This window comes from Mus caroli, unplaced genomic scaffold (assembly GCF_978045245.1).
Source record: "Mus caroli unplaced genomic scaffold, Mus_caroli_1 scaffold_9, whole genome shotgun sequence".
Classification (NCBI taxonomy): domain Eukaryota; kingdom Metazoa; phylum Chordata; class Mammalia; order Rodentia; family Muridae; genus Mus; species Mus caroli.
This window is the reverse complement of record NW_028227264.1, coordinates 121,478,381-121,491,361: the sequence shown is the minus strand read 5'-3', so window position 1 is coordinate 121,491,361 and position 12,981 is coordinate 121,478,381. Positions and strand designations below refer to the sequence as shown.

At 44.6% G+C, this 12,981-nt stretch overlaps 1 protein-coding gene across 4 annotated transcripts in view; it reads left to right on the top strand.

The window, feature by feature from the left end:
* Nucleotides 1–12,981, top strand: part of Srgap1 (SLIT-ROBO Rho GTPase activating protein 1) — a 279,875-nt gene that overhangs the window by 163,551 nt on the left and 103,343 nt on the right. For all 4 annotated transcript variants that reach the window (XM_021173833.3, XM_021173834.3, XM_085843214.1 and 1 more), the window contains one exon: nucleotides 7,364–7,426. In XM_021173833.3, coding sequence (XP_021029492.1) covers nucleotides 7,364–7,426 — 63 coding nt within the window. The remainder of the gene's footprint in view (nucleotides 1–7,363; nucleotides 7,427–12,981) is intronic.

The following is a 12,981-nucleotide window of genomic DNA, read 5'->3' as shown; positions in this document are numbered from 1 at the left end:
TCCACCATGACGTCCTTACCAGAGCCGTGATGGACTTGTTCTTCATGCTTTCAGAGCTAAATAATCCTTTGTGTGTGAGTGGGGGGGGAGGGGGAAGGGAGGACAGGGTATATGAATGTATGTGTGTGCATATGTATGTGTGAATGTATGTGTGTGAATATATATATATATATGTGTGTATATAAGAATGTACGTGTGAGTGTGTGACTGTGTGTGTGAATATATGTGAGTGTGCATATGTGTGTGAATGTATATGTGAGTGTGTGTGAGAGTGTGTGAATATATATGAGTGCATGTATGTGTGTGAATATGTCTGTGTGTAAGTATGTGTACGTGAATGTATATGTGAGTGTGAATGTGTGTGAGAGTGTGTGAATGTATGAGTGTATGAATGTGTGTGTATGTGTGTGAAAATGTATGTAAGTATGTGTGTATGAATGTATGTGTGAGTGCATATGTGTGTGAGTGTGTGTGTGAATGTATCTGTGAGTATATGTATGTGTGTGAGTGTGTGCGTGAATGTATATGGATGTGTGAATGTATATGTGTGTGTGTATGAACGTATGTGTGAGTGTGTGAATGTATGTGTGTGTGAGTGTGTGTGTGCTGTACACACACCTTTTTTCCCCTTTTTACGGTTACCCAATTTCAGATATTTGTCCTTTTACTATAGCAACAGAAAAATAATCAAATCCAGCCTGTCTGGATCCTCTGTGGATGGAGAACTCTGGAGGGCAGAGTGCAGAGCTGAATCCCTGTTATTCCCCTGAGGACAGAAGGGAAATGGAGTAAGCATGATAACTTGTGTCCAGTGTTTAATAAGGACCATCCCAATAAGCCCTGTGACACAGAGAATAGTCAGCATCATTTGTTTATTATTATTATTATCATCGTCATCATCTTCGTTGTCATCGTTGTCACTGGGAAGGCAAAAACCAAAGACCTGGAAACTTACTACTTTCTTTTGTATAGTAGTAAAGTTGGCAGTTAGATTTCAGACTACATTTTAATCAGCAGTTTGCGCGGGGATGGTGATCAGTGAGTTAGCCATGAAGTCACTATAAAGGGGGAGTCTGACTCTTCTCTGGGGAACAACTTGCAAGAATGATTCAGAGCAGCTTGCGCGGTTGCATCTGGAAGAGGGGAGAAAACAGAGCCTGGGCAGAGGAAAGAGCCTGAGAAAGCACTTTCACAGAAAAACCTAGAGGCTTCCAGGAAGAGGGAATCGCCCCTGAGGAATTGCTTCCACCTGATTGGCCAGCGGGGCATTAATGATTGACGTGGGCGGGCCCAGCCCACTGTGGGCGGTGCCACCTTTAGGCAAGTTGTGTAAGTGCACTGCCCCCTCCATGGCCTCTGCCTCCGTTCCTGCCTCCAAGTTCTTGCTTGAATTCCTGCCCCAACGCTTCAGGATGAGCTGTAAACTGTGATAAGAAATAAGCCCACGCCCTTTGGGCCATGGTTTTATCCCAGCAACAGAAACCAAACTAGGACAGAGGCAAAGGTACTGAGGAGGCATCCATCCCGAAATGTATCGCAAGCTGAACCGGTTTCAGTTCAAGGAAACGTGATTCAGTTTTTCTTACGTCTAACGGCATACATGTGGGCATGGCCAGCCTCTCTCTTTCTGCCTTTTCTCTTTCTCTCTGCCTTTCTACAATAAAGCTCTAAAACCATAAAAAAAAAAAAAAAAAAGAAAAGAAAGAAAGAAAGAAAGAAAGAAAGAAAGAAAGAAAGAAAGAGAAAAGTTGATCAGCCAGAACAGAATATGGCTTCGAGGAGAGGCATGGGTCTCAAGTGAACCTCAGATTTCTGACTCAAGGAAAAAGTGTCATTGTCCTGCATACACTCTGTGCAGCGTACAATTGTAATAAGCCTTAAAAATACAAAAACAAAAACTCCAGTGTTGAGAGTCTTAAACTTACATTTTCATCCTTAAAAAATCGCGCATCCAAGAAAATGTGCTAAGCACATAACACGAAATAAGCAACTGAGCATATTAGCGGATCACATGGCTGGCCACCTTGGTCCTCCCCGAAGTCCCCATTTTAGACCAATTGGGAAGTGATTGGCCGGACCTAACTTATAGAAATTGGGTATCACTGGCCTCTGCAACCATTTCTTCTTTCAGAACTGTCCTTGTGTCCTACAGCTTCATTCTATAGAATTTGACAAGGACTGTTTGTACCAACCCAGAAGAGTGCAGCAGCTTTGGCAAAGGAGCAAATAGCATGAAGTATCCTGGAACACATGATACACACACACACACACACACACACACACACACACACCATTATCTAACAAGCATTAGCTAAGTTGTAGCTCTGATCACTTTCTCTCCCCCTTGGATCAGAACCCCAGAACCCTGACAAAACACATCAACAAACTGAGTAGCATTTCAACTCCTGTAGGCATAGTATGGAAGGAAGTGGTCTTTCCTGTGATTTTAGGGAGCTCTGAGTAATTAGGGGGGCTCTCCTCTATGGAAAAGTAACTTTAACTATCTACATCTCAAAGAACAGAGAAAACATTTTAACCCTAGTAAGTATAATTTGTTAATATTTTTTTATACAGAAGGAACAGTCGTTACCTCCTTAAGATCTGTGCTCCCCCCGCTTTTTTTTTTAAACTTTGCAACTCTTGCTGCTAAGTGTTAAGGGTCTCTTCCATTTTCAGCTTTTAGTGGAATAGAACCCAGGTGCACACACACCCTACTGAATATTGATGGCCTTCGACAGTCCGGGAGTGGTCTAAAAGCTTGTTATTATATATGCTAACTAAACAAGAAGGACTTCAGTTTATCAGTTTAGAATTGTGCTCTCCAACAAACTGTTCTGACTGAAGAAGTGATTTTTAAATTTCTCTGAAGTATTCTTTAAAGGAATTCATGACTTCTTGTTGTGATGGTGATAAATGGGAGCAAGATGGTTTGACTGGAATGGGGGAGGGTAACATGAAGTGACCCTTGTAAGGTTTCCATGCCATGAGCCCAGCAACCTCCCCACGGCCTTCTGATGTTGTTGCAGCCCATGTATCTCTAGATACCAAGAGTTCCTATTTCTCACATACATTAGTCATATAAAACAGCCTTGTTAAGCAGTCAGCTCCTTACCGATCGATCCCTGCAGACTACAGGAGTGATGGTGAACTCCATGGTGGCTCATGCCTGTAATCCCACACTCAGAAGGGTGAAGGAGTGTGACCATGGGTTCAGGGCTCATATTGACCACCTAAGGTTTAATCTCAAAAGGAAACAGATGATGGTAGAGGGAAAACGATGAGTTGCGAGTTTGCCTACCAGGTCAGCACAGGTTTGAATTGTAACTCAGTGAACAAATAGAAACTGTGATAGTGCACTCCAAGGGGTAGCTAAGGATCTCCCTGCTGAAAGCCATTCTCTACCGACTTTCCATGACCTCTAAGGAGACCACTAGAGCAGGTCCTTAAGGCCCCGTTTACAGATTGTACGTATCTTGCTGTAATTGCTTCAGGAGTTAGCCGGTTTCTGTGTATGCTTCCTTAGTTCATTGTCACTAGTGCGAGGACCCCCGAGGTGGAGCATAGGAAACTGAGTTGAGTCTGTGTCTGTGATGAAGGGGTAGGGGAGAACCCAGGCTGGAACACAGTATCTAAGGGACTTTCAAAGTCGAGAGCCTTCTGGGTTTGCCATAAACCTGGGGACATGGGGAGTGACGTCAGAATCAAGTCAAGCAGCTTCTATGAAGCATGTCTCCACGGAGGTCACTGGACTTGAAATCACAGGGTTGCTGTTCCTTTCATAGATGACAAACTGAGACAGAGAACGGTTGGAAACAAAAAATATTTTTAATTCCATCTCAGGGTTCCTTCCTGCTTTTGACCATTGAAGTTCCCGGATGAAAGGCGTGTACATAGACCTTATATTTTAATATACCTTAAGCAGCACAATAGCTGGGCAACTGTCTATCCTCCATGAAGTTAGCATCTACCTCCCACCAAAAACCCCCGAGTTAATACTTATTATGTTTCATCTGGGCTACTCTTAACTTAATTAGTCAGCCCTCTGGTTCTCTTGGCCTGCAGCTCTCCTTGCTTCTCTTTTGTATGTACCTACTCTTCCATCGTGGCTTCTTCCCCTCCCCCACCAACTCGGCCCCTCCCACCTCCCCCCACCCATCCCCACCCCCTTCCTCATGGATTCAAGCTTGGGAACCCTAAACCCCGCCTATGTCTCTTCTTCCCAGCTATTGGCTGCTGGCATCTTTATCTACCAATCAGAATTAACTGGGGCGGGGGGGGGGGGGGAGGGGGGTGTCTCTCAGGCTACATATAGACTCCAAATCCTGGAGGCCAACACTTAGCATTACAATCAACAATAAAAGACAAAACCAAGCCAATGATGATGTTGGTGGCGAAGTTGGTGGCCTTGGTGGCGCATGCCTTTAAGGAGGCAGAAGCAGGCGGATTTCTGAGTACAAGGCCAGCCTGGTCTACAGAGTGAGTTCCAGGACAGCCAGGGCTGCACAGAGAAACCCTGTCTCGAAAAACCAAAAAAAAAAAAAAAAAAGACAAAACCTCAACTGAGAACCAAAGTTTCCTAGAAGTCAAAGTTTTCTGACTCTAGAGCCCTTGCTTTTAAGCATTATGGCATACTGCCTCCTCAAAACACTTTTTAAAACACACGCGCGCGCACACACACACACACACACGTTTGTGATGATTGTGGGTTGTGAGGAAGGTTTCTGTTCTCACAGCATGGAAACCTGACAAGAGTCACTTCATGTTACCCTCCCCATTCCAGTCAAAAGTGTCTCCCGTTACCGTCACAACAAAAAGTAATGATGTCCTTTAAAGAGTACCCCAGATACCTAAAAAGTCACTTCTTCAATCGTAATAGTTGTTAGAGTACCAATCTAAACCGATAAAGTCCTTCTTACTGGTTAGCATAGAAAATGAGGTTTTAGAAAACCCCTGGATTGTCGAAGACCATCAAAATTCAGTAGGGTGTATGTGCACCTGGGTTCCATGTGTGTTTACAGAGAGAGAGAGACAGAGACAGAGACAGAGAGAGTAGAGAGGGAGAGACAGGCCTCTCATGAAAGATGAAATTGAAATGCAAGTTTATGCCAAGTTTTTTCTACCTTGTCACCTGAAGTCTTGTAAAAATGTACAACATACAAAGCTTGTTCTAAGATGCTTAGCCAAGAGTCACATGAAGGGCCCTTAGAGCCTCCAGCTAAGCCTTGACTCTGACCTTAAATACGCTGGGATGAGATTCATTGAACCAATGGGATTCTTTTTCTGTTATTGTTCAGAAATCTTAGCCAAGAAATATTTTCCTTCTGGACGTCCTACCTGAACCGTGGGTCACTGAGCAGGACTCCTCCGGGGCCTCTGATCCCATTAGAGAGTTTAAATCTATGCCCGGTTCTTTGGACGAAAATTGATATTAAAAAAACACACCAGGCCGAAGACACAGGACACACAGGAGATTGTAATGTATACATTCAGAGTCCCAACGCACGGGAGGTTGAGTTCCTGCTGACTGCATTAGCCCATGTGTAGGCTCCCTTTGGCTCAAGACCAACTCTCAGTCTCCATCTACCCATGTGTCACAGACAGAGCAATATTTAACATTCCTAAATCCACGTTAGAGGTTGAGACACCGTCAGAGCCTGGTGTACGCAGCTCTGTCCCCTATCCGAAGGAAACTGAGTACAGAGGCAGCTAGTGAACTTGAATTTCTCAGCATTGACGTGTGACTCCGATGTCTCCTCCCGGTGGTATTTTACCACCGGTGAGTCTTCCCCTTATCAAGTTTGGCCTTTTGTTGTTGTTGAGACCTGAACCAGTAACCTTGCCAGTATTGATGGACTCACTTTGATCTAAGTCTCAGTTTCTCAAGAGTGGCCATGGCCACTCTCTCTCCACAGGACTCAGCAGATGCTCTCAGTAGCCATAGCAACTGCCTCCGTCCCCTCAGGCAGAGCAGCTCCGTTTGCCCTTGTAACCATCCAAGGCTTAAAGTAGCAGATGTGCAGCTTGGTCTTCAACAACTGGAGCAGGGGCTGTCCCTGCATATGTTGCCTGCCTGTGAATTCTGTACTGGGCTGCCTGTCTGGTGTCAGTGAGAGAGAATGTGCCTCTTCCTGCAATGCTCATCTGCTGGGGCAGGGGGGTGATCACCAGTGAGGAGAAGAGAAAGGGGGCAATCAGGGATGAGCTGCAAGAGGCAGGGGGACTTGGAGGAGAGAAGGGAACTAATATTGGGATGTAAAGTGAATAAATAAATAAATAAATAAATAATTTTTTAAAAAAGTTTCTGATGTAACAGTCAAAGCATCCAGGCTGGGTGAGATTGACAGCCTCTTTGAGTCCTAGGCTCCCACTCCCATAGGTAACATGGAAACCTATACAGCCCAGAGCTCCTGTGACTACCCCACACAGTAGATGAAGCCATACCATGAACTCTTTCTATGATCTATAGATGACTACAGGATGAACTCATGGCAGAGATAAACATGTGTGAATGTCGTTCCCTTTAAAATAGTTTACAGAGCTTGCTGAAGACAGGATTCTAAACATCCCTCCATCCACTCTGGATGAGCTGAGGGAAGAATCAACTCTGGAGTCCTCTAAAAAAAAAAAAAATCATAACAAGGCAGGCAGAGGTGGAAGCATGCGGACCTAGAGTGGAACCGCTGCTCTGCAGCTTGGGAAGTGTTATCTTAATGAACCAGGAGAGTTCAGCACCTCTAACTCTGCTGGTTGGGGAGTCACCACAGAATTCCTGATTATGTTGAAAAGGAAAACTGGTTGCTCAGATTCTCCCTTTTTAGCTCTTTTTTTTCTCCCATTTATTTCCCTATCGTTACTGTTGTGTGTAGGGTGTGTATGGGGTGTGCATGTGTCTTATTGCTGGCCTCTGTCGTTTCGTTGAGACAGTGGCTCAGGCTGGCCTGAAACTCACGGTTCTCTTCCCTCAGCCTGCCTAATGGCAGTATTGTTATAGGCAAGCATCACCATGCCTGACCTTCAACTCACCTAAGCAAGCATGACACTTCACCCTGTGTAAGTCACCCACTGTCTCCCGCAAGGTCTGATGTGATTTGTGGGGAAGCCATCCAGGCTGCCATTCATTTGTTCCTGAACATCCTTAGGAGGATGGGGGGGGGGGGGGACATCAGGCAACGCTCCTCAGTGTGAGAAAGCACAGTTGGGCTGATGGTGTCTTGTGGTAGTAAGGACATGACGCGTTGGGCTTCTATTATGTTATGTGCATCCTTCTGTCTTAAGTTAGTGGTCTTTAAAATGTGTAAAACTTAAAGAACAAATTTCCTCACCCGTTGTTAATTTCTTTTTCTCGCTTCCTTCTCCTTTGCAGAGCAAAGAGATTGCGTTCCAGCTTCACGAGGACCTCATGAAGGTTCTGAATGAGCTCTACACGGTGAGTTCACGCTCTCGCTGCTCCTGGGGGCTTCCTGCTTTCTAGTGTTGCTCACCTTAGAGCTTCCTCCAAGCCGTAGTGTTGACAGACGCTCTTCTTGTTAAATCTGGGAGCAGGTAACTGTGTGCTTAGCACAATCCTCTGCCAGCCCCTCCTCATTTAGAGAGACCAGTCAGTCCTATGAGCATGTGTGTGCTTAGCATGCACACACACAGTTAAATACATAAGAAAACAGAGCATCGACTCCTCAGTTAGACATATTTTACCTGTTTAGATTATATGAGATTATATGGATTCGATTCTTGAATATTTTGCTTTAAATTGTCCTTCTTGAATGTGAGTAATTTAGAGAGTTGCTTTACAGTAGGACTTTGATTTCTGCCTACTTAGTTATATCTTACAGAATTGAGGGTTGACCCTGGGGTCACCTGCATACAGAGAATACAGAGCTGTATCTAACTCTTTCCTTATTCTCTTCCGTATGCCCTTCCCCCATTCCAATTCAGGTGGTTCTTTGGTCAAGATATTGCACTAAAATTTCTTTGGCATGGAGATATCTTCATATCCTTATAATAATTTGCTTTATTTGATTTTCATTTTACTTAGTGAACTTTATATCATCTTAAGAAATTAAACAAGTTAAAACTACTTTATTTTTTTAAAAAAACTTTTAATATATTTCTTCATTTAAAATTTTATTTGTTCCTAAAAGGACGTCTGTACACCGTGTAATTTGATAAGTCACATTTCTAGTGTCCCACTAATACTTGCAGATTAAAGGAGTTTGTTAGCTAATTAACCCTTTAAAAAAGGAACATTTGTATAAAATGCACTAAAGTTGTTTCTTCTTAAGATTTATTTTTATCTTTGTACATATTTGTATCTGTCTAAGCACAAGTCATATGTGTAGCCATGCCTGGCAAATCCAGAAAGGGTGTCAGATTGCCTGAAACAGAAGTTACAGGAAGTTGTGAGCTGCCCAAAGTGGGGGCTGGGAACTGAACTCGGGTCCTCTGAAGCAGCAGTGATCATTCTTAACTTTGGGGCCATCTCCCCTGCTCCTCTCTGAGACTTTTACATCCAGATATGGGAGGACAGAGTTACATTTTGTATGAGCATAATTGTTTTTTCATAGAACACATTTGCCGCATTTTTATTTTAGATTGAAGGGGATTTCTATATGTTAATTTCTCCTTGATAAACTTTGATTACCCGCAGCCTGGAAATTTTCCTGCACTGAGGCCTTCCAGTACACTCGGTACCTCATGGAATGGCGTTTACGGTGACACAGGCCACTTGCCTGCCCATGATTTATGTGATTTATCAATCTCTAATGACCCAAGGTTTCAACCATTTCTAGAAACTTCTTAATTTCAAGTTAAATGAGCTTTGTGCCTCTGAGAAGGGCGTAGGCAGAGTGGAGTTGTGTTTGACGGAGCTACTTTAGAGTGAAGTCTGCCTTGTACTTCCTGTGGACGTCTCCTGCCTGGGGCAGTCTGCCTAGCAATCCAACCGCACTGCAAAGAGTTCACCAAACAAGTCTACTGGTTGTCACAACGCAATAAACAGGAGCTTTGTACCTTTGTGTTGTCTGAGACATAGGAGTCAAACTTCGTTACAACAGATGAAATCTCTCCAGTCTCTCCCAGGTCCTTCCTTCTGTCCGCTGGGCTTGGGTATTTGGCAGACCCTGGGAGTTGGATGGAGTCAGCTGACTCGTGTCCTCGGGACTGTGATCAGCACTAGTGTACAATCTAAAGCAGCCAGGTCCTGGGAAAGGTTTCTAGAGATTGGATGACCCTGTCAGTCATTCAACCCCTCAGAGTCAGTGCAGCAATCAAGAGAGAGAGGGAAAGGGCAATGGTGGGGATCGTTGTGAGCTCCTAGAAAGAAGAAAATTCACTTCAGAGAGCATGCTCAGTGGAGACCACAGACCACCTTCAGTGAGAACTAGAACTTCCCCACTCCCCACACCCACCTCACACATACATGCACGCTACACCACATACACACACACCACATACATACACATTCACCCACAGAACACAGCACACACACATACACATTCACCATCCCACCACATACCACACACACTCTCAAAGGAGATGTCTCTTCCTACTATCAGAGACACACCAATTCTGACCTCTCCAAATGAAATCCTTACATCTTACGTACGCAGCTTGCATGAAGAAAGCATGGACGTGTGGGACAGTTAACAATGGAACAGGGGTTGAAGCAGCACGGTTTGGTTTAACCGTTGACTAGGACTTTGGTTAGAGCAAGTAACCCTCTGGTTGTATCACGTGTAGAATTTTTTTACAGCTGATGATGTCATAACGGTCACTAAATCGAGGGTATTAAGTGCATTGCCTCGGAGAACGTAGTTGCTGTTTGATTTTCCAGGCAGACAAATATTCATCCCTCGTTTGCTCACAGACCCCCTGAAACCACCTGGGAGTTCAGGAGGTGACCATATGGGAAATATATTAACTTATTTATGAGCAGACTATTTTAAATTGCAGTCATAGTAGGTGACAGTCTTACGCGTGGACTTTCTGCTCTAAAATGTTCCCCTGGCGAGTATTATTCCAACATTCCAGAAGACTTTGGCCCATAGCAGGCAGGTGCTTAGGCAAACAATAGAAAGCGACGATTTGTAATCGCTCACACATTAGAACCAGATCTGACACGTCTAGGTTGTATGGTGATGTCATAACACACAATGTAATGCTTTGACCAATGGATAAGATACATAGAGCACAAAGCCCTAGGGTGCTAAACAGGGCAGGGAGGATCATGGCGTAGGACTGACATTTACTCATCAAGATGAGCCATCGTGGGGAAGAGGATTTAAAAGGTGTGCAAGCTAGCTCCTTTTCTGTGTTTGCCCCATCTTGCTTTTGTTTGCCAAAAAAATGTGGACTCAAAATGAACTCAAGCCTCTAGTTGGATTTTTTTTTTAGACTACCACAAGGGACAAGCCAAAGCACTTAAGCTGAGTTTGGCCTTGAATGACAGAGATGCCAGAAGTAATGGCACAAACACATTAGAAGTTTACGCTCTCTCCTGAGAGTTTGAGGACTGTCAGCACCGAGCTGATATCCAGAAAAAGCTTCAGGCTGTTGTTCAGGGGAACCCAAATGCAGCATCCGTCCTTGGAGTCGTAGATAGTTACAGGAACTCTGGCCATGGCTAAAACAGTAGAGAAAGGGAAGAGCAGGCCCCCTGTCTGTCAGGCAGACCCCAGGAAACGCCTGCATTATGCTGTCTCATGTATCTCATGGCCAGAACTCAGAACGGTCCCTGAGAGCTGTGAGGGCACCTAGAAATTGCAGTCCTTTGCTGACCAGTTCATTGCTAACGGTTGTTTGTTGTTCATTTCATAGGAGCTTAGGAAGTTACTCATAGTCGTACTTCCCCGAGTAGCTAATAGTTATCGCATACTTACTGTGTATGCGCTTGTTATTATGCTAACACATTATGCGATCTCTGCTCAGCATCACCCGGAGGTGGTTAACTCATTATCCTTATTATTAGTATTGGGGAACCTAAGGGCTTAGCAAGGCTTGCCCTGGCTTGCCCAGTCTGTAGTAAAGTGAAAACTCAAACCACAGCTGGCTCCAGAGCCTGGGGCCTTTACTGACACTTTGTTTCTGTTGGTATAGTTTTAGGGACACATTCTGAAACCAGATCTCTAAATGTTACTGACTCCCCCAAATGAAGATACATTAAGTCAGTTTTCACCTGCCTGTTTGTACATTTTTAAAGAGTCAATGGCATTGATTAAATTAAATTTAAAAAGCAAGGGAAAAAAGAAACCTTCACCTGCCTGGCAGCCTGTACTGCTTATCAATACTCAGCCAAATAAATAGCTCATGGGGAGGACCTAGTGGGACAAAGGTAAAGGGGATTCAGGATCTTCAGACTCCAGTTCTGAGTCTCAGCTGCTGCTGTACATCCTGAGCTGAGCATTTGAAATAGAGCTACACAGAAGAACCAGCAGAGTAGATAGTGGGGTTAAGAACTCAGCAATAGAGTGGGTGGTGCACACCTTTAATCCCAGTACTCTGGAGACAGTATTTCTAAATTCGAGGCCAGCCTGGTCTACAACTCGAATTCAAAGACAGCCAAGGCTATGTAGACAAAACCTGTCAAGAAAAATCCAAAAAGAAGAAGAGGGGGAGGAGGAGGGGGAGGAGGAGGAGGAGGAAAAGGAAGAAGCCAGTGATGGCATGCTAAAATGTAAAATGGCTGGCCATCAGCAAATCTGTATTTGTATGTCAGCTCTGGTCATCGCTTTCTGTATAGTCCTGGGAAATCACCTCACCTCTCTGAACATCTATTTTAAACATGGTTTCTCCAGAGAAACTCAACCAACGGACCAATGAGGCTGCCCATGTGAGTAAGGGTGTATGCATGTGTGAGTGAAGAATGTGTATGCATGTGTCCGTGCAAAGTGATTTTATGACAAGGTCTCACGTAGCCCAGGCTAGTTTCAACCTCACTCTATAGGAAGGGCTAACCTTGAACACCTAATAGGAAGCAGAAATGTGGTCGCCGCCTAAGTACTGGGATAACAGGTGTGTGGCACATGCCCTGCCTCATTGTCTCAGTTGTGGAGGATACAACCATCTCAAGACCTTGAGCTTGGAAACAAAGATTCCAGAGCAGCAATGGTACAGCTTCTAGTCTGAGTCCTAAAGCCTGAGAAAACCTGGAGGGCTGGCCCTGTAAGTCCCAATCAAATTCCACACGTGAGAGTCCAGCGTCCCAGCCACAGGCCACCACACATCAACTGAAGTCAGCGTTTCCTGGCTGTTAAGGGCAGTACAGGCCGTGGATGGATTGCATGAGGAGTGACGGGGAAAGCAATCTGTTTTACACAGGCTTAAGTGGTAATCCCATCTAGAAACACCCTCTGAGACAGACCTATGGTAAGGTTTAACAAATTAAGCAGGCAGCCCATGGCCTTGTCAGGATGACATTTAAAATTAGCTACCATACATCGGATAAAGCCTCAGAGAAGGGGAGGGATGGAGGGCTCCTCCACCACACCCCTGCCACCTCTGCCTCAGTTCCTCATCTACACAGGCAATCATAACAGTAGCCAACTCGTCCACTTACTCGAAAGAGTGAACGTTGCAAACACTAATTGTTCATTGGAGACTTTTTGACTGTTTTCCTCATGAAGCACTGTTCCTTGCCCTGAGAGGGAGCTATGAATAAAATCCAGTAGATCTGTATGGGTTAAGTTCTGCTGAGATGTAAGCAGAAAGAGCAAATGGTGGTGTGGTCTGACTGCTGAGGAGCAAGAGCTGATGCAGACAAAAGCCCTCAGGACTGTGGGTAAATGCCAGGTACCCAGTCCTGTCGTCCTCAGCATTGTCGTCTTAGTCAGTGGGCAGGGATAGTCACCAGATCGCTCTCTGTCTGGTGGACTAGATACAGAGGTCAGGGACGAGGTTACCAGTGGTAATCACGTAGTTTTTAAACATATGCAACTTGAGTCTTCCTTTCCACGCTGCTTGGAGCCAAATCAGATTTTTGAACATTTG